Source organism: Sylvia atricapilla, chromosome 7 (assembly GCF_009819655.1).
Source record: "Sylvia atricapilla isolate bSylAtr1 chromosome 7, bSylAtr1.pri, whole genome shotgun sequence".
In the NCBI taxonomy this organism is placed as follows: Eukaryota; Metazoa; Chordata; class Aves; order Passeriformes; family Sylviidae; genus Sylvia; species Sylvia atricapilla.
In genome coordinates this window covers 18,413,324-18,440,593 of record NC_089146.1, presented here as the reverse complement: position 1 = coordinate 18,440,593, position 27,270 = coordinate 18,413,324, and the positions used below count along the sequence as shown (strand labels likewise).

Here is a 27,270-nt window from a genome sequence, read left to right as displayed (position 1 = left end):
TCTATCTTTTCTCAATTTGGTAACAGGATCTACTAGACCAATTTTGTATTCAGACATATTCTTCAGCTCTACTGTTGAGGTGAATGTTAAGCAATGTTAGGATCTCATGAAAGGTAATAAGAAAGATTTTAGGATTGTTACTTCTTTGTTCCTTTGTTTTTTTAATTGGAAGCATTTAAAGATCTTGAACAGTAAATATGCAACTTTTCCCATTCACACATATAAAAATGAAAATGTGAAAATCTATTACAACCAGTATTTTAGCCTTGTAAACATTGGGATTCCTTGTTTTTATAGGTCATGGTGATAAATATATACAATGAAGGTTTGTTGTCTGCCAACTTGACTAATTTATCTTTTTCTATTATGTAAAGGTATAAATTAGACATTCTAAATACTAAAACATAAGATTATATGCCATTCTCACATTGTCTATCATTCAATTCCCAAAGCTGTCTTCATATGAAAATTCCTAGAGACATGAAAAGACTTCACTATCTATTTTTACTGCATCTTTTTCTTCTTGCCGAACAGGACACACTACAGAGAAGACTATACATTGGATTTATGCAGTAGCTACAGAGCATTCTATTTTTACATCATACTTATGAATTTTAACATTTTGGTAGTTTTTATAACTAGCTGTATACACTAAGTCTGTTTTTTTAATGAACTTAAAATTTCATTTAGTATCAAAACACAGGAATGCCTACATTATTCTTAATCTAATTTTTTATCAAATTGTGTATGTCATCTGTGGGTTTTAGCCTTATTAAGCTAATTCACTTGCTTCCTTAATCTTTTGAGTTCCCTTCAAAATTGTAACAACCTGATCAATAAAATATCCTCTGAAAATGAGACTATCTTGTTGCTAACTCCTTTTTCACAGCAACAACTGACAAGATATCTTTAGCTAACATTAAGTATACAAAGCCTCAAAACATGGATATTAGCTTTAGTATTCTTGAAATATATTATGCCTCAAATAAGCAAAATTTTCAGCCTCTTGGATAAGTGCTCCTCTGCAACCATAAGTGTTTTAAAATAACAAAACATACTCCATCTCTAAATTGCTGTGATCCCAGATGAAGCCTATTCTGCTATTTTTCTTTAAGTTTTATTTCTACTTTACACAAATTCATTTTGAGTTCTGTTGAACAGATGCAAGTATAACAGAAACTGGTATTGGGAGGCTCTTTACAGTGATAATCTGCAGATATTGTCTTGATTTAAATGGGACGTCATCAGAACACGTGGATTAAATTTAATTGTTCTACCTTGATTGCACACAATCAGGATATAGACACTTTTGGTTTTCTCTGGCATTTGCTTCCCAGGAGGTTAGGATTGTAGCTTCTGTCACTGTGGAGTTCTAATTGAAAGAAGGTAAAAACATTGTTCCCTAAGGAGAAAGCTAAAGCAGGCATATCACACACTTGCCTGCACTGTTGAAAACATGTGCATAGCACATACAAACTACAGCAAATGAAACATTCTGTCTTTTTAATATATTGAAATGCATTGTGCACATATGGATGAAAGAGAAAGCCTGTAATATTCCACTAAGATGTGAAAATACATTACCACTTGGGAGAATAAAAACTTTGAAGATAGGTCTTTCTACCTCCAGTCCTTATACTAATTGCTTTGTTTACCCAGATTTCACCCTATTTCTGTGATGAATTTCTCTTCCCTTTCTCTTCTCGCCTCTGCTATTTCATTTCATTTCATTCCAATCATTTCTAGGCCCAAGGTACTCACCCTGCCATACTGTATCCTGTTACAAATCTTCTCCATAAACTGTGCCCAGTGTCCTGTTCCTCAGTTCCCTGTTCTGCAGCTCCTTTTTCTTGGTCAGGCTATCTACACTTCCTTCTCACCCTAGTTCCCAGAGGAAACACTCACTCCCTCTTACCTGCCTTTGAGCTGCATCTTCATCTTTCTCCCTTCTTGCATGTAGGGTTCTTGCTTTCAAATCAGGCAAGTTCTCCTTTTATTTGCTTGGTACTAGCAAAAGGTGAAGGATGGTCTCTCCACAGAGAAGTTTTCCTCTCAGCTCAAAGCCCAGTCGAGGTATGACCTGCAGGCCAGGAGGCACAGGTGAAATGAAGAACCTGCTAAGACACCCATGGCAACCCACCGACTACATACGAAGTGCAACTGCATATAGGAGACTTCCACTTGTCCAGACTCTGGATGATTCTTAAGAGAAGGGGAACTGCCATATAACTGATGTAAAATACCCTTCATGTCCAATCCTTGTTCCAAACGTGGAGAGAAGTTTACATATACTGAAAGGTAAAGTGAACTGTATTATTAACAACAGCAGCATTTAATATTTTTGCAACATGCATACATGTTTTATTCCCAAGGTTGTTCAACCACCCCATATGAAGATGCTCTATGGAGAAGAAATGGTTTATATATGAACTATTATCATAGACATCATACCCATATTCCAGGACAGGTTGGATGGGACTTTGAGCAACCTGGTCTAGTGGAATGTGCCCCTGCCTGTAGGAGAGGGGTTGGAACTAGATGGTCTTTATGGGTCCTTCCAACCCAAACCATTCTATGATTCTCTGACACTTGATTTAAAATGATTAACATGTACAGCCACCACCACTCTACATAATTTAGCATCTATACAATTGCATTCACACAAAAAGAAAAAACAATCTGTACAGAAGGAAATACCCCACCCCCCTTTTTTCAATTCTAACAATAACTCAGCCAGCCAACTTTACTGCAAATGTTTGTGCATATAGCTCCTGGGAAAACTGCTTAGTTGTCTACCATGCATAGGAAAAAGAGGAAGCAAAACATATGTCAATAGATCAAAGAGCGCACTGGAACAATGAGTAAAGTTCACACCACAAATGAAAATGAAGTAGCAAAATCTATGTTAAGTGTTCCCACTGTTGTTAAATACAAATTCTGGGGTTGGTTTGCTATAAATTTTTAGTCTAGCAGAATCAGGAGATTAGGTATGTAGTTTCCAAGATAAACTTTTCCCTAGTGTTCTTAGAGTCCTACTCAGCATGATGAGTCTCCCCACCATGCCGGTATTTGGCTGCCCTCTTCAGATTCAGTCGACTTGTGAATATGGCACAAGTACCTCCCTTGGTTTTGCTACGAAAAAGGCAACTTTTTTTAACATAAGCCAATTGTTATTGACTAGATACTTCAAAATTAGTGTAGGAAGAAAAGTCAGTCACTTTCTTTACTTTTTAAATGCCTCACACTTGCTTAAAAACTAAGCAAGGTCTAAACCACTAAGTACCACGTACCTCTGAGCAAAAAATACATAATATTCATAAAGCAAGCCAAAGCCAATTAAGCCAAAGCTCAGTTCTAGCAGGACTACCTTTCTCTAATTGCCATTAGGAAGCCATGCTTGAAACAACCAAAAAAATAAACCTCCACAAAAAAGAAAAGAAAATTTGCTATTACAAATTAAAATGTTTAGTATTTATAGAATGTGTATAAATTAATTTTAGGTACCCACCTGATTAAAGAATCAACTTCATATGTCAGAAGTGAAACGCAAGTGCATTTTCCTATATTAATAAAATAGTTTTTCTTTCCTCCAGAAATTAATTAACAATAAGTCATTTTAAACTGTCTTTCCTATACAGACATCTGCATCTCTTTTTCTTCTTTTATTTCAGTAGTTCTTCTTGCTTAATACAGATAATTTGGAAGTATTTTAAAAATATGTCTTTGATTAAGCTTTTTGAAAACTGAAATGTCATAAAGCTAAAATACAGGAAGGGCTACTCAGGTTCAAAAGTTCTTATTAGGAATGATGCCTTTTTCCATATCCCCTTCTGTGAATCTTAAAACTGTTCAGACAGTGGATATTCTACACTTAAAATAGTAGCTGATCTTATTACTTAAATCAGGCACCATTATTCTAAAAGAGGCAGCCAATACTTACATTGCAAATTGTGGAAGAGGAACAGCCAATTTTGCTTAAGGCCATTCAAAATTCAGGATTTGTTTTTTTGTGATGTCACACTTCTGTTTAACTAACAACATAGCATATTAAAATCTTGCCAGAATCAATATATCCTTATGAGTGCCAAAGCAAACATTACATTAGCCTCTACAAATGGAAAATTTACATCACACATGAATAAGACTGCACGATGCTCAAGAACTTATCATCATCACTCCCCTGGAAAATTCTACAAGTGAAAATTATTTGTGCTAGCTAAGAGCTATGTATATTCAGAAGTCACAATTAATAAAACTGACTAGCAATATATTTAGAATATAAGAAGACATTTATTTGTATTTTCTGTGAGGCTGCTACAATCTCTTAGGGCTTTAAGAAGCACAGCTGTGTTTTAACCTTTTATTTACAAGAGTTAAATTGCAGGTTACAATAATGCCATTGTTAACCAAAGCCTCTTAATTCATAAAACAGTATCTTCCTCTAATGGGAGTTTCAAATATATCAAAAATGCAGGATCAGACCCCTTATTGCACCTCATTCATCTGGGTTAAAGGGGATGAAGCTACTTGGCATCCCCATTTAGAAAATTAACTGTTTTCTTCCTAGAAGACCATCAGTCCTCCTTAGCTTAGCCACTTATAACTTGCAAAAAGAACAACAGGCTGGGCTGTCAGCTGTGACATGCTAACCCCTCAGACTAAAACAAAAGCAACATAAGAGACTTTGAGTGTCACTATTAATGGCACTCAAAACTACGTTATCGATTACATCCATCCCAGACCCTTGTTTAAATATGAGATTTATTTTATTCATTCACCTGTTTCTTGTTCCCTCCTCCTTTAAATGTGATTTAAAATTACATTTAAATAGTAAAATGGCATAGTGGCATGCTTAAATACGAGCCCAACGCCCCCAGGATCGTGTTCTACACTTGAAAACAGTGCTTACAGTTCAGTTTTCTTCTTGAAAGAATTTGAAGTACTAATGTAGTCCAGTCCTTTACTGTATCCCCCACCCAGTCAATAAATACCATTGTGCTTTTTCTAATATACAATACCTAAGAAAGCAACTTATTTTTTAAACAACAAAAATACCTCAGCTGACAGGTAGATTACCATTCTAGTGTGATTACATCACTCCACAACATTAGTGAAATGTACTCAGGACTACTGTTTCTGCTCCTCCCTCTAAATATATCTAAAAAATAGTAAAAATTATATTTGTATTTATCTAGACAACAATCCAATATTAACTATTTGTTTCAGAACTGTTTTGTCATTTTAGTAATTATTTTCTACATGAAACATCTTCAGTTTACAACCTAGAGCACTTTAAATGTAATGCATTGTATTTGAATTTGGCGTGTTCCTTATGAGCATGCAGATGAAAAATGGAGTCTTCAGCATAATAAATCAGTCATAGTGGAGGACAAAAATCACTGAGTAATCTGATATGTATACATATCACATGCTGTTAGTGCAAAATGATAGCAATATGCAAATCAGAAAAAGATTTTTGTCTTCATTATTTATGCACCAAGAAATTTCCCTCCAAAGAGGAAATACAGTTGTAAGACACAATGGTTGAAAAGGATGTGACTCAGAAATTAACACAGTGCAGCTGTAGTAATAGTGAGAACAGATACTCTGTTCCTCCAAATCTCTGCAACAATTATGCTTCAGACTAAAGCTTTTACATACTGTGAATTTCAACAGGAATGAGGTATATATTTATACTTATTGACTATTCATATTCAAGGAAGTAAAATAATGCCTGGTCAGTTATGAAGAGATTATTGCATATAAAGCAGAAGTCAGAAATGTCCTTTTATTCCCCCCAGATTTTTCTCACACATACATATTTACAAAGAAAACAAAGTCAGAGAAATGTTTTCAGTGCAATCCATTTATTGAATTTTTTTATAATTATCAGTGGCTAACACAACATTTACTGGAAATATACATACGTAAACTTCCTTCAGTTTCCGAAGTTCAATTATGTACTACATTTCTGGAGTACAATTATTTACAAGAGTGCCTGTTGGTGGTTTCTTCAGGATTATGCAGAGATAGCAATGGCTTCTGGAACTTGCTTTGTATCCAAACTCGCTGCATTTTCACTTTTTTCTTTCTGTTTACTTGTAATCGCCGATCAACTAAATTCTGTACTTCAGTTAATCCAGCCAAGTTGAACATGTGCCATACCTCATCTATTTTTTCATATGAAGAATTATTGCAATTAAAAAAAAAAGTCAGTTGTAGAATGTAGTAATAATTACTAACCTGTAGTTCAACCAAAGATGGAAGTAAATCTGGTTTGCAATTTGAAGGCTAAAGGACACTGCCTGTAATAAGGCTTTTGTTAGAAATTCATTTTAACAGCTCTTGATTTATATTGCAGTAAAAATTATGTTGAGGTCCAAACCACATTAGTTATTACTCACAGCATCCATAGATACCCTTTCTTCAAAGGGTTCAAGATATCATAGTTGAGTAAACACATGCATGCCATTTGGTAACTGTACACGTATTATCAAGATAAAGCTATTTCCCCTGACAAATGACAACCCAGACCTTTATGCCATATATAGCTACAGACTCTCCTTCCAAGCATGTTTAACTCAATTTTAGCAGAGAAATCAGGTGCATGTTTAAATAATAAAATTTGAGCATGCAATTACACACAGGATACTTAAAGAGAAATTTCCAGCGATGCCTGTAAGTAACCTTGCAGGACCCCAAATGCAACAAGTGTGCACACAAGGGAAATTATTTTCTTACAACAGTTAGCTTTGGGCTTTTTAAAAACAGAGAATTTAAAATCAAGCCAATAAAACCTTCTTTAAAATATGTTGTAAGATGAGCCTTCATAATCCAAACCCCCTTGAGAAACACTCTACTCTTTCTATGAAACTAAAACATACCATACCTTTGGTAAAGAAATACACTCTGGTTCCATCTCCTCTTACATAAAAATTTTCTGACAAGCAATGACCTAAGAAATTAGAGCAGTAATGAAAAAGGACATGTCACTTCTTTTTTTTTTCCAGAAAGAGCTAAAATGAACAGTGAACTACAAAACCATTCAGGAATTACCTTTTTTAAAACGAAGTTGAGCTGTATCATATCTTCCATAGTCTCGAAATAACAACATTCCTCCAGGTTTCAGTAGCTTGGCCAACCTATTTACAACTCCTTGCATCCTTAGAGAATAGATGAGATGCTGGTGAAGTTTGCAAACATAAGCAGCCAAGTTTGCTGCCATAGACCAAAAAGGGAGCACCACCTAAGAATGTTTAGGACAGTAGCTGTGCACAGAATTACGGCCTTGCCTATATAAACAGAAGTTTTGCACACACAGAAAGAAGTGTATGTGCACTAAAAGTGAAAGTGAAATTTGAGAAATTTCATCCAGCAGAACTAGAAGACATTAATTATACAGCTTGAAGAAAGCTTAATACTTCCAATTCTGCAACAGAAATTTTAGAGGTGCCCCCTAGCAGAACTGAAGTGTGTTAAAAATTGACTACAAGAGTAGCAATTATCAAAAACTAAACAAAACAGCCTAGAGAGAAATTACTAATGCTGAATATAGATGTGTCCCTCTCACATGTATTCTCCATCTTTTCAAAGTACGTAAGTTCTGCATCATAATTCCCTTGGTTTTCTTTTTCACTGCCCACTTTCAAAGTTTCCAGAGAAAATGTATACTGAGCAAGATGAATCTGGATCACATTTTCCTTTATGCAGCCATTTTAATTCTATGAGATGGCAGTAATGACTAACACATCTTCAGGAAGTGGATCTCACTACACACTTAATAACATGAAAATCTTTGTGTGTGTATACACACATATGCACACAAAACCATCTATGTCAGCCCTGGGGAAAAAAACCCCAAGCCAAGCCAAAAAACCAACAATGACAACCCTCCTCCCCAAAGAAACAAACAACAAAAAGAAAACAAACAAAACAGAAAATCAACCACAAAAACCTCAAATGTATTTTTAAAAGACTAATAGGAAAAGATCCACAGAAATTCTGACAGAACATCTGATTCCTGCTTCTACAGGCACAGTGACTGAATGAATCACTGTTGTCCAATTTCTTTCTGGCAGCATCACTGGAGTTACAGAGATCTGAAGTCTCCTGATTGAATTGTTTTTGAAACCTGGACCCTGGCTTTGTGTGACTCTTGCTCATCTCTGAATAAACAGAAAGGAGAAACATCCTATGCAGGGAAGGTTTTTCTGTATAAAGCTAATCACTGGTAGCAGGCAAACAGTTCTCAGACTTAGGCAAATACTGTTCTATACACCAAGCCATTTTAATGACATTCTTGAAGTAATAAATGTATTATCACACAAACAGCATATATTTCCTTTCATGTAAACTAGTTAGAGTCAAGAAGTTTAACTTGACTTGCCCTCTATTACATTTTTGCATGAAAAAAGGGCATTTTCACAATCAGCCAACCTTAACAGTCATAAAATTTGGTTCATTAGACATCAAGAGACATTAGCAAAGACTAAGAGTACTGAACATAACATCATACATGAAAATTAGATCAAATGTTCTTAATCCAAACTAGTTACACAATTACAGATGCATTTTAGTTTAAAAGGGCTGCATGTAAGCATTTGAATGTGGCTAAATCAGCAACCCAAGTCTATATTAACATATTGTAAGGTGTTAAATCATGAATATTTGGTTTTGATCACTAAAAATAACTACCTTCTAGAAGACCGTCAGTCTGGGTTTTTAATTTGCAATTTTTTTAAATCTGTCAGTTCTAATAGAGATGTACTTAGTTACAATATACCCCTTATATTTTGATGGAGACTGGAGACTCACTAATTATAATTAGCCTGACCAGCTTTTCTCTTGAAGCCTGAAAATGGTAAACAGCATTTAAATACCTTATATATGCTGTAGCTTATTAAATAACAAAGATTCATCATCTTCTTTTGCTATTATTGAAAACCTCCAGTTAAAAAAGAGATTTAACCCATTTGCTTTGCCCTTTAGTCTTCATTTACCTGTCAGGATGAATAGTAGAGAGCACAAAGACAAGGAGAATGACATCCAGGATCTCATCTGGAAATGGATAGGGTAAAGCATCATCACACACATCATGAACAAAGGCAGAACACCAGGCTGAATTGTAGGACGAATGTGACTGTCAGGAAAAAGATTAAAAGAGGCACAGAGAGAACAGTAGTGGTTAATACGTTTACTGTGACTCAAGAAACATTTTTTCTTCAATTATTCTGCATTGTAAAACATCTCATATAAAAGCCTATTCTGTCCGGTGTCTTACTCAAGCTGAGAAGCAAGCCCACTGATGGTATTCATTCCTCTCTGCATACAGTATGACTTTGTTCTTTGGAATATTGAAAACTTCAGTTAAAAGTTGTCAAAGCCATCAGATTCTTTTTCATGAAGATGGCTTCCTGGCAGCCTCCTGAATTACAGGCTTGTGAGGTACTCTGAAGCGAGTGCATGAATTACCTTTACCAGCTCCACTGCTCCTGAAGCAAAATCACAACAGTACAGAAAGGTTCCAGGTGTATTGCTAGGAAAACAAAACCAACATCAGTTAGAAAATGATTCATGTATAAGATGAAAGTCTACATCAGTGTTCATGAAACTTCAGAGGGTCCTCTGGGGTTCTCCACAGGTTTGATCAAGCATGCTTTATTGATGTCTAGCACATGGAAAGCCACATAGGTTGTAATGAACCAATAGGGCAGACAAATTCATAAGAATACCAACAGTTAGCACAAAAAGAATTATAGCCTTGTCAGGGAGGAAGCAAAAAGGAAAAGAAAGAAGGTCACAGAGGCCTGTCAGAACTGGTGACAATGTTCTGGTGCTATAATGCATAAATGCACATTAATAGATCACATTTTCTTACAGTAGCACCATATGATTAGCCCTTGCATGCAGTTTAATTAGCAATATGATTTGGGCAGGGAATGAAGAGTTGCAAAAGTCATCCAGTTCTGTAGAAGTTTGGGTTTGTTATTGTACTATTGTGTATTGTATTGCACTATTGGTTATTGTACTCCATTATCTCCTTTGTTTTCCAGCTAGGATGAAGAAGAATGTCCTGTAACACTGTTTTCCCTTCTCTTCCCATCCAAGACTTGGCCAGCAGCAAATTTCCTTGTACCATTCATCACATACTACTAATTCTAAGGAGAAATTTTTTCACCTCTGAAAGACAAACTGAGAAAGCTACTCAAAACCCACTGAGAGACGACCTCATGACCAATTCATGATCAATTTAATTAATTTAAAATATATTTAAGATTTTGGATAGATGGCTTCTTTAGATGGGAATCAATAAACTCTGCTAGTGCCTGTAAGTTCTCACAGTATACACTGCTAAGCTGGTGACTTCTGAAGGCTCAACAAGAGAATGCTTCTGGAACAAAATACGCTCCATGCATGTTGCTGAGCAAAACCATCAATGCCAAGTCTGCTTAGAGATAAGAGATCTTTCCATTAGGTCATATACAAGACAAACAAGTTGCTCAATGTATCAACCATTGGGATTGAAGGATTTACATACAAATAGGGATCTCCAGGAAAAATACCTAAGGAGTAGATTCCTAATTATCAGAAATGTCAATCTATGACTAATGCCTCCTGTGAGGAAAACACAAAAGTTTGTCTCATCTTTTTCAATATAGCCACATTATATCTTTTCCTATATTTTTATATGAAACCAGGCTCTCCTTTCATTACATGCTGTCTAAAGCAAAGCATTTGCTGTGGGATGAAGGTGCATTGCTAACATGTAGAGGTTTCATGTGCATCACTCAATTCCTTCAGCTTTGTTTCCATATCTGCAAAATGGAGTATTTTTGTATAATGGTGATACTAGCAATCAGAATTCATTGATAGAATAATGAATTGTGTTGTTCTCAAGCTCTTAAAGGCATGAATAAAAATAAATCTATTTCAACCCTTGAAACTACATAACCTTTCCAATAAAACCTTCCTACCTACATGGATGGGAAGACAAGCTGTCATAAAAGATTTTTCTAAAACTGGAAGCTAAGTGGATTAAGATGTTTCAATGAATTAAGTAATGTGATACAGGACTTGTGCCTTGACATTAAAACACCAGTAATGTGACAAATATACCAGTCAATTCAGAAAAAATAGAACTTCTTTCCAGTAGGTAACATCTATGGTCTCTACAATTCCAGCCTTCTGATGAGAAGATTCTAGTAGCTTTACAGTGATCTATAAGACAAGAGAATATTTCACCTGCCTGAGATTAACTACAAGAAATCAGCCTGAATGCACCCAAAGACAAACTTTGTCAACAAATATGATCCCCCAAGACCAGGGTGGAGCAATGAGGAGTGTCCTATACCGATGCTACCAAAATTCTTTGTGGTCTGACACACTAAGAATCTTAGGGCTGTAAAATGGTTCACTCAACACTTCCTGCAGCACTAATTCAGCATCAACATTTGGTGAAAATGAAGATGTGAATACAACATTCATATTTGGAAATCCAACATTATGTACCATAGAACTTTCAGAATAGGAAAGACACTGTTTCCAGCTCCACAACCAACCTAAAATCAGAAGAGAAAGATAAAGTTAAAATAAATGAGAAAATAAAACCTTTTTTAAATTTTTGTCTTAAATTAGTTGGCTGGTAGGACCCATTAGACTTGAAGGAATGTTGGACAGAAAAGGTATAATCAGCTCATACCACAATTCTCAAATCATTTACATGATCGCATTTCTCCCTAACGTCTTCCTAAAGTTAAGAAAGAATCCATCCCTCAAAATGCATAAGAAAATGCAGTATTCTTGACCAATTTCACCATTTGGCAAGAATGCAGTAAGTACCAACACTTTTATTAGACAAAGGACTTAAACTCACACCTTTCCTTAGGAAATAAGAAACCTGACTTTCAATGAAAACGGAATCTGACAATCTAGCCCTATTCTGATTTGGGAAAAACTTCCAAGGGAAAACCAAGTCCAGACTTAGGTTTCTCTGAAAGTTTCTGCCATAAATGAACGTAGTATGTAAAATTCCAAAGGCTTATTTTCTTGATACTTAGTAAGGGTCTTTATCAGATTTTTGAGTAATTATGTGGAGCTCTATATGATGGGCAGAACATTTGCAGCGCATTACCTCTAATATTCGGTAAGTGGCATCACAGCCAGGGAAGGATTCTACCTTGCCAAGTTCTTCTCCACAGTTTTTACCTTGAGGATTGTCAGTAAGAGCTTTTACTTGATTTTTATTATATACATATCCTTTCACAGCAGTAGAACCATCTCCATAATTTTTCTTCCAGTATTTTTCTCCTTCTTCAAACATTCCATTTTTGAGTGAGAAACTGCTTTCATTAATTATTTCTGAGTGTTCCAAAGATGTTTTTTCTGTTTTGAACTCTTGTCTCCTTTTTTCTGGAAGAATTTCTGGAAACTCCAGAAACAGCCAATTGCGATCCTTGAAAAAGTTATTTTTATGCGTCTTGTAAAATTCATTCCAATATTTACTGGCTTCTCTCTCATATTTATCTGAAATTAAAACAGAACAAAAACCTTGGTGAATATGAGCTTAGCTAGAAAATACTCCCAAACACCACAGAATTTGGATCGCAAATATACAGTTTAAAAACCCACAGCTCCACACATTGTACATTTAAATTAAAACATGGGTTTTGTCTCACCCTAATTTGCGCTCAAAGTAATTCCTATGAAGGTTTAAGTAGATTTTATGTCACTTAGGAGAGGGTAAACAGGCTTACTGCATTTTTGAAAAAAGTGTAGTGACATCATAGAACACCACCACCAAAATACGCAATCTGAAGATTCTTAGACAAGCTTGCAAGCCTCAAATTATAAAAACAATGCATCTTTTCAATTAATTAAGAAATAGTACACTGGAATTCTTTCATGCTTTATGAAATTCTGTAATCAATTGCAAATTTGTTGGTACCTCATTACCTCTTAAAAAAAATTTCCAGTTCTGTGAACTGGATTGATAAATGCTACTGCATAGCAATTAGACAGTAAATCACACTTAACCATTCAACAACACAGAGGGAACACACTTTCTTCTTTTCAAAACACTTCAGTCTTACAACAGACGTTAGTGTTCACTTTTAATTCACAAAACAACCTGAGTGTTAGAATGTCAAAGAGTAGAACAGGAAGGGATTTCACACAGTCAGGGAATTCACACCCCTTCTCCACAAAAAATTCTGTCCAACTTATTCTTAAAATATCACCTTTCACAACTTTCTTCAGTAATGTATTACAGTCCTTAATTTTCTACACAGTTAGAAACCTTTTCCACTACCTTACTAAAAACTTCCATCTTGCAATTAGGTGGAGCAATTCTTATCCCAGCTAGGGATCAAGCAAAGCAAAGATTACTCTCTCTTCTTTTTGCAACACCTATTTACATATTTGAAGTATTTTACTATGCCTCCACAAACAATCTCTTTTCTAGATTGTCTAAACATAACTCTCTTCTTTTTGCATTTTTGACTTCTGATAATTTCAATTTTTCTCCTCTAGATTCTCTCCAATTGATTTACTACTTTTGGGTGTTGTGCTCTGGCAAAGGCATTATCATTGCAGTGCAAAAGGAGTATTTTATGAGGCTTACAGGCTGCAATCCTGTTTATAACTCCCAGCTTGCCATTTTGCAACAGCGTGACACTGCTGATTCAGCTAGTGATTCACCACAACTCTCAGATCTTCTTCTGCAAAATGACTACCAAGCCAATTGTTCCAAAACCTAGGGGTTTTGTTTTTTTCTCAAGGAATTGTTCTGAAGCAAAGAAATCTGCACTCATTTTTAGAAAATTTATATATTTCATATTATTTTTTTCCACTGTTTGTCCAGATCTTTCTGAATCTTAATCCTGTTGTTCACCCTCTTGAAACATCTCTTCACTTAACATCACTGTCAAGTCTCTAATTTCCCGAGGTCACTAAAGAAAATACCAAGCAGAACTGGACACAGAATAAAACACTCCTCTGCCCAGGACAGCCTTCCATTCTGAAAGGATCTCTCTAGGCATTCATTCACCCAAATGCAGTTTCATTAGCTCTCACTTGCATAACTTATGAAAATGTCATGTAAAGCAAGTCAGAAGCCTGACTAAGGATAAACTTCAGGATGTCTGCTGCTTTTCCCTTACCCCCAGGGCTTGTAACCTTCTCCAAGAAGAAAAAATTAGCTTGATTTTACATGATTTATTATTGAAAAAAGTATTTGTTGGCCAGTATTCATCTCCTTTGTTCTTCTGAACCCAATGTCTGCAAGCTCTGCATGTACTCTTCCAGTATTTTTCCAGGAACTGAAACTAATTATCTGACTCTTCTTTTTTTTCCCACCTCCTTTTAAAAAAGCAAATATTCTCTTTTCTGCTTTTCCACTCATCCATGTACTCTATGGATGTACTTTGTAACCTGTTCTTTCTCAGTTCAAGAACAAAATCTTTCCTCCTTCTCACTAGCACTAATTGTGCTAGCCACTGGACTGGAGCTAGCTAACTCTTTCAAAGGAAGGCTGATAAAAAGATAAGAATTACAGCTTTTCAATGTCTCTTTTCTTGATGGCTTTGCCTTCCTTAACCCTCTTAAGTACCAAACCAAACCTTTTTTCTTGTTTTTCCCCCCCTTATTTCCAAAGCCTTTACAGAACTATCTTGCTATCCCTGATATCTCTTGCTGCAAGTGTACCTCATATAATGTGTTGCCTTTCTTATTTTGTTCTCACTCACACCAACACATTAATTCTTTTAATATAAATGCACAGAGTAAATATACAGTGCACTTCTCCTACTACTCTCTTTAAATCTTAACATATTATTTCCTAAATTGCTACAGCTTTTCAGAGATAAACAAGGCTGAGAATTATCATTAGAGGCACAGACAGGCAGTGGGAAGTGGTAAGGAGGTGGCAGAATGCCTTGTCCTAGAAATCCGCATAATGTTTTAAAATTAACATTTAATACATCCAATTGTATTATTAAAGGGCAAGACCCAGCCATGTAACTGTAATTGTACAGATCTGCTTTATATTAAAAGTTCAGAGTTGATTGAGGTCATATATATATCAGACTTCAATAGCTTAAGTTGCACATTTATAGATTGCTCAGCTTCAGTAAAAAACCAAGAATCCTTTGAGTCAAAAGGTTCTTTAATTATTATCACCCCTTGCTATAGTCAACATTTTCCTTCAAGTCTGCTCAGAACCCTTGTACTTAAATTCACATCAAGTTTTCCAGATTCCAGAACTGAAGGAAAGCAATAGCTAAAGTCAGACTCTCAAACTGCATTAGCATGGAATGCCATGGGTTCAAGTGAAGGAATACTTTACTTTCATGCTTGCACTGGTCATGCCTGCATCTCTGTGTAATAACATGCATGCAGTATTATCAAATTTTTATTTTATTTTGTGTATTTAATTAGTCTACCCATGAAATTTTCCAAAGCATGTAAAAATTACATAACTAAAAACCATATGAACTTCCAAGAAAAAAACCCCAAAACCCCAAAATAATAAAAAACCCCAAACAAACAAAAACAAACAAAAAACCCCAAACAAAGAACCAACCAAACAAAAAACAAACCAAAACAAACAAAACAACAAAACAAAACACCTTCACTTTGTCAATCGATTTTTTTCCACAACAGGATCTTCCACTGCTAGCAAGCATGTCTGAGAAGAAACTGCACATGCTAATAAGTAAATCAGATTCCTAAAGTTAGTATCATGAGTTCATTCAGCTTAACTTCTCTTGCTTCAAAAAGGCCCACCAGAGCTCTTCTACTTTAGTAATATAATAGTATTGTTGGAATCTGTCTTTTTTCCCTTTACAGAAGTTTCCAAGGCCCCAAAATAACTTGCTCATTAGCCTTGCTCTAGCTCATTGTTTACACAAATAGGACGAAATGTACTTCCACTTGCAGAATGAAGCTGATGCTTTCTGAAGGAACATTATCAGCAATGCTCACCTATTCAATTTCTAAACAGAGGAGCATTCATAGGAAATGTCCTTGGATTCTTGTGTTTCATGGCAATAGACAAATGCCTAATTATTCCTTTTTCACTAGCACAAACTAACTTCTAATTGATTGTAGATGAAGTTCCATGAGCCACACTGTCACACAGCTTACTTTTCAATGATGAGGTCTTTTTCAGCTTTTTATACAAATCAAATGAAGATATTAGATGCAGTTTTTGAAAAAACAAACATTGTACTCCTATATGTAGATAAAGAATATGAGAGGTAACAGAGAGAGGCAGGTTGACAATCTCAGAGTACTCAAGATGCAGTGCAGGGTACATTCTCAGGTAATTCAAATAAACACCAACATGTGCCTTAGTTACACCAAGGCATAGGACCATAATGACACTATGAGACAGATTCACGACATGCTAAGTAAACTGAGGCACAGGATATCCAAGTAACAGCTTTCAGAATATCTTTCTAACAGAACAACAAATTAAGAATCTAGTCTTCTATGCTACTATCAAGCTGATATTCCAGCTTTGGCCTTCATAACTACCCTAGAGTTTAGTCTATAGTTTAGTTTGCCAGTTTGAACCTAGAGCTATCACTCTTCAGAAACCTAGAATACATTAAATTTCTCTGATGAAGATGGGCACAAAACTCCTTAATCCCTTACAGAGCAGACTGTGGAGGATGTATTGGAACACCTTCCACACATTGATTCCTGAAGCTCTCCCAGTTCAGCCTGGCAAAGGCAGCAAGCTGGGGCCAGCTGGGACCACTGCAACTTCCATGGCATGTAACCAAAATACAGTGCAAGGTACAAACACAAGCTCTCTAAATAGTTCACAAATCACTAAAAAGCATTTGAATATTGTACATGGGAATCTTCATCCCCAGCACCCTGGCTGAATGCAAATTCATTCCCTTTGATTCTGTAAAAGCCTTGTTTTTTAGCTGTATTCTGAAGGACTGCAAATGGGGTCAGGACAACTGCATACTGATGCACTTGTTTTACATACTGCAACCCTAATAGTAAAATGGTTCAAATAAGTAACTCTGTTGTTAGAAAAACACACTGTGATATCTTTTGAGATAATGAAGAGGGAAAAAACCAAAAACAAATCAAAAAAAGAGACAAAAGAATGTATCAATAAAAAGAGTGTTCCTGAATTCTACAGTATCTTCAAATATTTTAATAAAGAGCATTAAAATAATAATTTTTATACCATTTGAAATTTGTTACCTTGGTCTTCCAATTGAACTTTCACAAGAGAGTTCTCTGTTGCTTTTTTCCTGGCATTCTCCTCCTCTTCTTGTGACCATTGCATGTGGTCCCTGCAGAAGGCAGTTGAAGCACCAGCTTTTCAATAGGGTTTTTCATAATATTTTTTCCCAGGAAAAACTGTCATGAAGTAGCTACACTGTCTCAAACACCGTTTTTTGTTGGGTTTTTTTGTGGGTTTTTTTGTTTGTTTGTTTGTTTGTTGTTTTTTTTTGAGTGCAAGCAAACAAGGAGACTGACAGTTAAAACCTAAGTTACAGTGTATGATAGCTAAAAGTTAATTACAAATTAGGTGAAAGTCAAGTGATTAAGAAATATGTCCCAAATATGTCTGCAAAGAGACTGAAGTAGAATGTATTTCTTTCATTAATACAGGATTATATATATCTTGCAAATTGAGTGTGTTTACAGGAGTGTATTTCTAGTATCCCATTAGAACTGTATTTAGCTGAATACAATAATAGACCTACCAACAAACACACTAATGCAAGAAACACCTCACATTAACAGTGTTTATGATGAGGAACTAAGAACTAGTAAAGAAATCAGCTGTTCTGAAACAAGGAGCATAATCCACCTATTCAATTGGAGCAGGTGGAACTGACAAACAGGATTTTACTTTTCTGGTGAATAGAGATAGGTACCATTAAAAAAAAAAAAACAAAACAGAGTGAGACATTTGTAACAAAAGTCAAGCAGTGCTGCAATGTTTCCAAAGTCTATGTCATCTATATTTGTGTAAAGTGGTTACCTAAATATTATGTTAATCCGTGGTCACAGAACCAAGCCCAGATCTGATCCTGATGACTAAACTACCTTCCCTGCAGATTCTGGGTTTGGATCAGACCACAATGGGGAGTGCCCCAAAATGTGCTGCAGGTTGTTTTCAAAAGCCAATCAGCTGTCCTCCAAATTGTCCAGTCTGAACAGATTAAATTAGATAATATAATTCAAGTCATCTATTAGATCCTAATCCTACTGAAATCAGCTAACTGGAAGCCCATGACTAAAATTCCATTGGTTACTATGGGAAAACGTAAAAGGGTGCTGACTTGAGGAGTTGATTGTCTCTAAAAGCTAATGAGCATCTTCCTTTTCCCTACTTGGTGACATATAGGTAATTTAATTCTTAGACCTTCACTGTTCCTCTTTTGTTAATTGTGGGAGACTGATTGGTATGTATTTGTCTGCTTGCCTCAGACTTGATTTCCGCCTCTCTACTGAAATATTTCTCATTATTGTCCCCGGCAGGTTGCCTCTCCCCTTCCTGTATTTGTTCATACACCACATGTTCCTGTGCAGTGTCATGGCTCTGAGAGACACGCTGCAGTAGAATAAAACTGAATGACCAAAGCATTACCAGCAGACATCCCCTTGGAAAGACTTGCTTCCCTCACTGCTATCACCACTTTTGACTTTGCCTATTCCAGCAAGCTGAACCCAAGGACTATTCAGATGGCAATAATACACAGTCAGCCCTTCTGACAGATGACTTGCTGTGCTGTAATCTTTAGCTGATCAATTTTAATCCATCACTGCATGTCTGTCAGAGCCCTTAGGGGCTCTACACACAATTCTAAAGGTGCCTGAAGCCCTCCATCTTCATTAACAGCCTTTTTTTTTTTTTTTTTTCCTTTATTTTTTCCTCCTTGGAAATTCATAAAGCCCTTTTTGGTGCTTTTGTAGAAATTTCTATATGGTAGATCCCAAACAATACTGCTGCAGCATTTCTTGATCAAAATCTACAGAAGAGGGGACATTTCATAGTTTATACACAAACTATTTACATAGTATGGATGCTTCAAATGAGGCAGCTTCTTCAGCAATACAAGGTGGTAGGAACACAGGACACATAAGAATTCTAAGCACAGAAGTGTTTAAATACAGAAGTGTTTTAAGCTGAACATGGAGAGCAGCAAAGAAAGCTATCCATTTTAACCACACCAGGAACATGAGTAGGCCTGATATGAGATCAAACAATGCTGCCTTCAGTTCAGCCTATTCAACTTAGTCTTTCCACTAACTTGTTTGCTAGCTTAGGGTTTAATTATCTCTGTGATAATGTGAAAACTATGTCAATTACTGACCTGAATAGAAGCAGGCATTTTTTGGTCCAGTGTTTAGCATCATTCATTACTTCTCTCTCAAAATGACAGAAAAGCACCACAATAAACATCTAAAGCATTAGTTCCCAAATTTAATTTACTTAGTATTTCTAGCAGGAATGGTAGTAGCTCTTGGCTCTCTACCAATTCACACAAAAAGAATGCCACTTTATGAACTACCAAAGATGATGAGTGGAAAACAAAAGGATATCATACATCAATGTTAGAGAAGATGAGTATCTTATGCTCACCCTGTATCATCTACTTAGCACTACCACTACTCATCCTAATTCTCCTTATCTCCCTAGTGAGAGCCCTGCCAATGCATTGAGCTTCAGAAACAATTAACTACCCCACATCATAGCCAGGTTCTTGATATATCAAGACCATCACAACTTCCATGCACCTCTGCTTCAATTAAATTTCATCTGTTATCCCCTCATGGATTCATCTGCAGACCCACTTTCTGAAAAACTCTGTTTCTTTCACTTCCATCTTCACAATCCAACCCAACCATCTGCATCAAAGTTTGATAACTGTGTTAGAGTGTTGTCAAAGGGTAGCAGGAAAAACTGAAACTACACATGATCAATTTTTTGGAAGGAAATTATAAAACAAACAAACAAACAGAGTTTCGTCAAAACCCAATGTTACAGAAAATGGATGGCCCTTTTCTTAAAATCTTTTCCTACCCTGATTATACAGCCTACATTTCAATCAGCATTTACACATGTAAAGATCTGTCCACCTAGCAGGAAGCATAAGCCTGGAAGATGCTTAAGAACGACACTGCATATACATTTATGAAATACAGAGACAAACTCTACACTCTTGACATAATAATCAGGCAACTTCCAGCTTCCTTGATCAAGGAAGTATAGCCAACTCCAAACTCAGTCCTAAAGTGCTAAGTGTTAGGAACCACAACTTGGGGACATCTAGTTTAGAACTAACAGGTGACAAATCTGGTTGTGTATCTTAAATGATGAGTTTAGCCCAAATTTAAAGACTAAAAAGGATAATGAAGACACTAGCCTATTAATAAGAAGAAAATCTTCTGCATCATATTCTTAAAGTATCATATACTTTTTACTAATCAGAATATTGATATGAAGAATCTTTTGAAATAATTTTGATTAAAAAGCAAAGTGGAACAATAAAATGGGTTATTAAAAAAGTATTTTAAAAGTATTTATTTAACTGGCATGTTAAAAGCTTGTCCAGTAACTTCTCTGACAGCTAACAGCAAAGGACACCTCTGAGCAAAGTAAAAGAATTGCAGATTACTTCTACGAAGTCAGCGTGAGTCCTGAAATGTGTCATGTTATTAGGTTGGATTACCCACTGGTTATTGTTAGCCACATCCAGTCCCTTTTCCTAATTTCACTAAATCTTTGCTTTCAAAAATGGTGACAGAATTCAAAAATAAATAAAAATGTTGTAAGAAGTATTTTTTTGTATAGCTTCTAAATTTCCCACTTCTCAACAAATATTCCTTGGGATTAATGATGAACTTTAGGAATAGAAATTCCTGGTCTGATATTTGGGAGACCAGATATTCTACTTTCTAAATACATTTAGATAATCTTCTATCCTTCTAACCCTTCCTGTTTCACTTATGGTTTTGTGTTCATCTCCATTCCACAATCAAAAATCTTTTCAGTCTCATTTTTCTCACTGTGTTGACTAGCAGTCTCACTCTTTTCTGAGCACCCATTAATCACAAAAGCACCTTTTAGAGATGGAGATGTTGCAAATCAGGGCAATTCTTATTCTTGTCAGCATTTACATATTGATGTCTTCTCTGCTATTACATTGCTTATTTATGTTAAGATTCAATTTACTTTTTTTGATAATTGCACAGTGTGGGAAAATTTCTGCTGAATTATCTGCAACATCTTCAGTACACCTTTAGAAGAATATGAGTAATCTACATTTGCCTTTCAAAATGGTGTCAATTTTAGACATGGGTGCTAATCCAGTATGCAATGGTACCTAGTATGTTATGGTTACCTAGAAACTTTCTGCCATTTTAAATAACATGGACTACCTTATCTCTGCATTTTCTGTCTCCTAATTGATTACTGATCTATAATAATATTTTGCCTTTCCCTCCCAGACTAACTATTTGCTTGACAGCCTTTAACACAAGTCACTGAGAGCTCAGAGTTGTCGGATTTCTTGTGTCTCAGGTTTCCTCTAGTGCTACCTTCATAAAATGTCTATTCTGGCAGCACCTTGTTTCATACACCTACACCATTACTCATCAGAGTAGAGTATACAAAATTATGCAAAAAATCAGCCTTGAAGAAACATCTCACCACATGTTATGCTCAAAGACCTTAGAAGGGTCAGTTAAAATCCGTGATCCGAGTGGAACTGTTGGTCGTCTATTACTTTGGTGCCTGGGCTGCATCTTGTTTTTCCTCAGACATAAAGCAAAAAGCCTTGTAGTGAAGTTTGCTGAGTTGAGAGACCTGAAAACACATTTAACTCAAATTACAGTTTTGCAGTAACCTAATTGTTTATGTCACCTACATGAGTGAATGGTCAAACAACCAAGAACAGGTATCAGATTTACTAAAAATCATCTACTAAAATATCAATTCAATTGCTTTTTAGAAAATGGCAACATCTCTTCCGTGTGCTGAAAGCCCAAATAATCCCAAAACAGGCTACTGGAATTAAACCAGTCAAAAGACAAATTAACTGGTATAATTTCAAAGTCCTATCAGGGAGATGAAGAAGAAGAAATACACAGTAAAACAATAAGCAAAGACTGATACTGTACCTCTAAGAATGCAAGCAAGAAATGATCAATAAACAAACCACTTCTAGTGGGTACATACAGTCAAGCAAAATTGACATTTTTCACCCCACTTATTTTCTTCCAAAGATTTCACTCTGGAACTGTGACTGGGGTTTTGTGCTTTCAAATAGGAAATTAAATATCTCTCAAAGTGTAAACATAATGCACATAAAACCTTCCAACATTTCTGCCATGTATTCTCCTGATTCCTGTTCAATGCTGTCTTCAAAATGTAATGGTTATAGATGTTTAATTTCTATCTATGGAAATTATAAAGTGAATCAGATTTTTTAATTACATGTATAATTTTATCTTATATTGCTCTATTTTACTTTACTTGGAATTATCTTCATAAAGGATCGATAATGAAAGAAACCAAGAGTCTGTAGCTAGTATTAGTATTTTTGGTGGGATTTTTGGCCTATTCTTCTTAATGTAGATTTTCCATGAGATGAGTAAAATGAAACACCCCTCCTACTATTACCCTGATGGGCTTTTGTTCTTTTTTCCTTAAAATTATTCTAAGTCCTATTTTTTCCTGCCTTTTCTCTCATTCTTTTGTAGTGTTGCTTCTGTAAAAACCCCACACACAAATTTAATGCACTGGAAATACAAAATGTAGTTACAAAAGAACAGGCATAAGACACTCCTAGAAAACATTCTGTGCAAATTGGTTGCAAAACAAAGATTTTTATCTCAAGGAAAAGAGTAGTATTTGATCACAAGTCTTGCACTGTGAATTGAAAATTATTCATCTGTACACATCAATACAAAGACTGGCAAAGGAATCACTTCAATTAAATGAACAATTCTGCATTTAACATGTACTTTTGAATGAGTCATGCTTTAAAAAAGGCATTGTTTATTAATTTTAAGCCTACAGAAAAAAAGGAAAAAAATTGAAATTTCTTTTTATTTGTCAAAGTTTAAATAAAATGGAGTTTGCCTTACAGTTGACAATGCCAAATAAAACCACTGTTAATTCTGGCTGCTGAGACTGCAATGTTACCAGGACATGGAAGCACTGCCATACACTGGAAATGTAACATTTAGGCCTATTAAAAAAAATCAAAACTTCTTGTAATGTTAATGAGTTTATTGTGGCTTTTTTTTTAATGTGGCTCAGCAACTAAAACAATTCCAATTTATACTTCAATTACTACAAGTTGTTCATGGTTTTTATTTGAAAATATGTACGCATTTTTCATAACATAATCCATAATTATTAACATATATGGGATATAATGATGCAATAATTATGAGACATGAAAATTAAGACATCATGACAATTTCTGCAAATGTGTAATTTACATAAAGGCAATGAAAAATAATATTCTTGAAAATAAAAACAAATAGAAAGCCCTCCATAACGCCAAACCACAATCCAAAATTATTATTATTAAATTATAGAAATGCTTGGATAAAGATTCCATTATTACACTGCACTCTGTTTACAAATTCTATTCCTCTCTCAATCATTTGAAAAGACCTGAGTTAGTATCTTGCATTTCCTGTGCCAGCACTGATATTCACCATAAAATACAATGATTCAGCTGCTGGGCTAGTCACATAATTTTTCTTGGCTTTCTAAATATCTCAATAAGAACATGAAAAGATGCACAGATGGGAACTATAGTCAGATGACTAAGATGATCTTACATGAGTAAAATCCAGATATGCAAGCCTTTCTATGAAAAAGCAAGCCTTTGAGTGATAATTGAACAATTTTAGCAGATAAATTCTGAAAATGCAAGGCAAGTGGGGTAGGTAAGGAAATTTACTGTTGCAATCAATGTTAAATGTGGATGAATTCACTTGAGACATGGATGAATATCTCTGAGAGTTAGAAGTCATCCACAGAACATGAGATTAGTGGGCAACATGGCCACTTAAAGCTCAAAAAGCATTAAATCACTTCTAAGCCTAAATCAAATTTTCTGAAGTGAGTCATTGCTCGATTGTTTAACTGAAGTTTGTTAATGAAATAGGCAAACACCCTTTCTTGCTATCAGGTAGGATGATCACACCCTGAAGTTATGACAGCAAGAAATGCTCCCTGAAAGAATTAGGGGCTCTTTCCCTGTTCACAGTCACAGTCAGGAATACCTTGTTTGACTATTAGCCAACAATTCAACTTTCGTCTTTAAGGAAATTAACATAAAACTCAATTACATGAAAAATTACTAAATTTTGTGGCAGCATAACTACTTTCCAGAAAAAACATTCAAAGAAAAAATGCACTTGACAACCACATTGAAGAGCGACACAGAAGTCTTGCCCTGTGGAACACTGTTTTTGGACTTTACAATTTTGTCATTGTTACAAGTACAGATCAGGTCCTCAATTTAATTGAGAAATTTTAAGAAACAGCCTTAAAACTCCTTCACTCCTCAAACAAGCAAACACAGTGTCTTCAGTATGACTTTTTACAGGTGAACATGCAGAAGAATGTACACACATCAACTGCTAGCCAGACCTGAAGTTGGCATTAAATTGATTGATGTTGTCATTAAAACCCTGAGCAGTCAAACCCATAGAAGAAAAACTAGATACAGGAGAAAAGAACTGCTCTAAGATTTTTAACAGTGAATTACACCCTAAAACATATGCAAACTACTTAACTAATGAGTAAAATTCTTTGAAAGTATCAATTCTGAAAGAGATGTCAAAGGATAAAATAACCATAACAAAAAGAACAGAAATAACCTGTTACTTTTGTCTAATAACCTAGTTTAATGAACTTAACAGATGAAATTATTTTGACATTTGGCTGATCTCCAACTACAAATTTAACAACTTCTTCCATCTTCAATCACTAAGCCTACTTAGTAGAGTCTCTGTTATAACAACAAAAATAGCCTATATTAGGAACAGTATGTGCAGCTTTTGTTACATTCCTAGACAGAAAAGTATTCTGGAAACAATTAACTTAATACAATTACTTCTGCTTGGTACCTAGAAGCTTATCTAGACAACATTTGACCATTAGTCCCCAATGCTCTTCTGTAAAGCCTTGAAAAACTGTATTATCACCATCAAATACTACCAAAACTCAAAACACCTTACACAAAACAGATGCAAGTGGCAATTTGTGATGGAAAGGGGAAAAAAATCAAGATAATGGTAACACAGAAGGTATAACCACAAATTACCAGTAGTTATTTTAAAAATACATACATATTAATATTTCTTAATATTTCCAGTCTGGGTGGGGGTGACTTTATTGTCAACCAGTCTCATTCATAAACTGAGTACTTAATCCTATTCTATTTGACCAAATGATGAATCATGCCCTCTTGGGGCTTCATGATTAGTTTTTCAGTTATATACTTCCAAAAAATTATGTACATTTGAAACAACAGGGTATTTCACAACTTCTCAAACTCAGCAGATGTAAAAATTGAAACTGTTTTCCTTTCTCATGCACCAGGAACGATGCAGCCCTCCCTGAGAGCATACAGCAACCTCAGTAAATCTGCTGCAGGGGAGTGCCTCCCAGGGGAAAAAAAAACCCAAAAGAAAAATTATTTTCATTTTTTCTGATTCCTATAGAGACAAGAAAGTTAAAATTAGTTAAAAAGCAAAGCAGATAAAAACAAACGAACCTGCTCCACCAGATATGATTTTAATCACATATATGTGTGCTGAGTGAGAAGTGCCTATTCTTCCACAGGCTGTGAGGTAGCCTGTAAAAAATAGTTTAGCAAGGAGAAAATAGTTTATGCAATGAGAGACAAGGGGGGATAAATCCTGCAGATTTACTGGAAACACTTATTTGAATAATCAAAGAAGCGTTCCTTGTTACTCTGCACACCCTCTGCTGGCTGTTACTCACAAAGGAAGGAGAAAAAAAAGCTATTGAGACTTTGTGTATGTATACACATCCTTGCATAGTGAAGATACATCTAAACCTCCAAATGCAATCACTTAAACTATTTTAACCATATTATCTACAAAATACTGAATATTTAAATGCATTGCCTTAGAAAAGATAATTTGTCTCAACACAAACTATGGGATTTTTTTATTAAAGGTGATGAGAATTGGGATAGAGCAGCATGAATTTTACTACTGTCTACAGTTTATATTCAGCAACCTCATCCATTTACATTCTTGCAGGACTCGGGATGTCCACGTGGGCTTTGATGAGCTACAACCTGCCTTGCCAGCTCTGAAGTCCCTGGCGATGTTGCAAACCCACCGGACAGTATGCCCTACTTACTGCCCTAATCAGCTCTTTGAAGGAGCAACTGCAACCATTGTGTTTGTGTTTAGCCCCCATCAAGCAATAACTGTAAAGCAGGAACTTAAAGGACTCTCTCTTTCCTTCAGTGTCAGTGAAGATTCAAGGTTCCACTAAATCCTGAAGAACAGATATGGGCACACAAAAAGATCAGCAACTTTTGATTACCCCATTTGGGTGCTTGGCCTCTAGCAAGGAAGAGAAACGAGTCTGTCCAAGACTTCAGTCGCTCCGCCGGCAAGTAGCGATTGATGACTGTGACAACATTCGGGATGTAGCTCTAAAAATACAAAAATGAAGTGTCATACATCTTAAGAAGTTTCTTAAGATGTCATACATCTTAAGCAGTTGATCTCGGAGTTTAAAACGGGTTTCAACAAATCCCTGAACCTTCCCCCCAGGTCCGGTACACTCAATCCTACACCACCGTACCCAAAAAGGCTCGCGGCCGGTGCCTAAAGGCTCGAAGGTGCCAGGCGGGGCATTGACCGCCGGGCATGACCCGCACCCAACCCCGAAGGCTGAGCTCTACAGCAGAGACATTTTAAAAGAAAGAAGTTACTTCTTAACTAGCAAGACTAACAAAACTTTCCTGCTTTTATTTAAAAAAAACAACGGGTAAAACGCTTCCATCTGCACGCTCCGCACATCGAGCGCCCGCATCTTTCGGCGCAGGACGGGCGGGAAGCCCGGCCGGGCAGAGCTCCTGGTGCGCGGGAGCTCCGCGGTACCGGCCGGCGGCCGCTGCCGGCGATTCTCACCGAGCCCTGCGCAGCGCCTGCTCCTGCCCGACCCTCGGAGCGGTGCCTCCCCAGCACCAACGCGGCAGCGCTCCCGTACGGGAGGGTGAC

General features: G+C 36.0%; 1 protein-coding gene across 2 annotated transcripts; it reads right to left on the bottom strand.

Annotated features, from left to right (window-relative positions):
* Positions 1–5,850: 5,850 nt before the first annotated feature.
* On the bottom strand, positions 5,851–27,270 carry METTL8 (methyltransferase 8, tRNA N3-cytidine). Of its 2 annotated transcripts, XM_066322827.1 has the most exons (11): positions 27,181–27,270; positions 26,588–26,699; positions 21,689–21,844; positions 17,224–17,315; positions 12,131–12,522; positions 11,509–11,558; positions 9,472–9,535; positions 9,000–9,139; positions 7,057–7,163; positions 6,890–6,955; positions 5,851–6,170 (listed from the first exon to the last, which is right to left on the bottom strand). In XM_066322827.1, the coding sequence occupies exons 2-11, from the start codon at positions 26,590–26,592 to the stop codon at positions 5,983–5,985; spliced, it is 1,260 nt and encodes a 419-aa protein (XP_066178924.1). In that variant the 5' UTR covers positions 26,593–26,699; positions 27,181–27,270; the 3' UTR covers positions 5,851–5,982. The 2 variants fall into 2 exon arrangements, with proteins under 2 accessions (XP_066178924.1, XP_066178925.1); XM_066322828.1 differs by lacking the exons at positions 26,588–26,699; positions 27,181–27,270 and having other exon boundaries at positions 21,709–21,793.

Bases quoted from the DNA above. Each gene is read 5' to 3' on its own strand.
- METTL8 (XM_066322827.1), bottom strand. The intron at 12,523-17,223 runs GTAACAAATTTC...TTTTAATTTCAG, and splicing joins AGTTCAATTGGAAGACCAAG to ATAAATATGAGAGAGAAGCC. The intron at 11,559-12,130 runs GTAATGCGCTGC...TTCTGATTTTAG, and splicing joins CCACTTACCGAATATTAGAG to GTTGGTTGTGGAGCTGGAAA.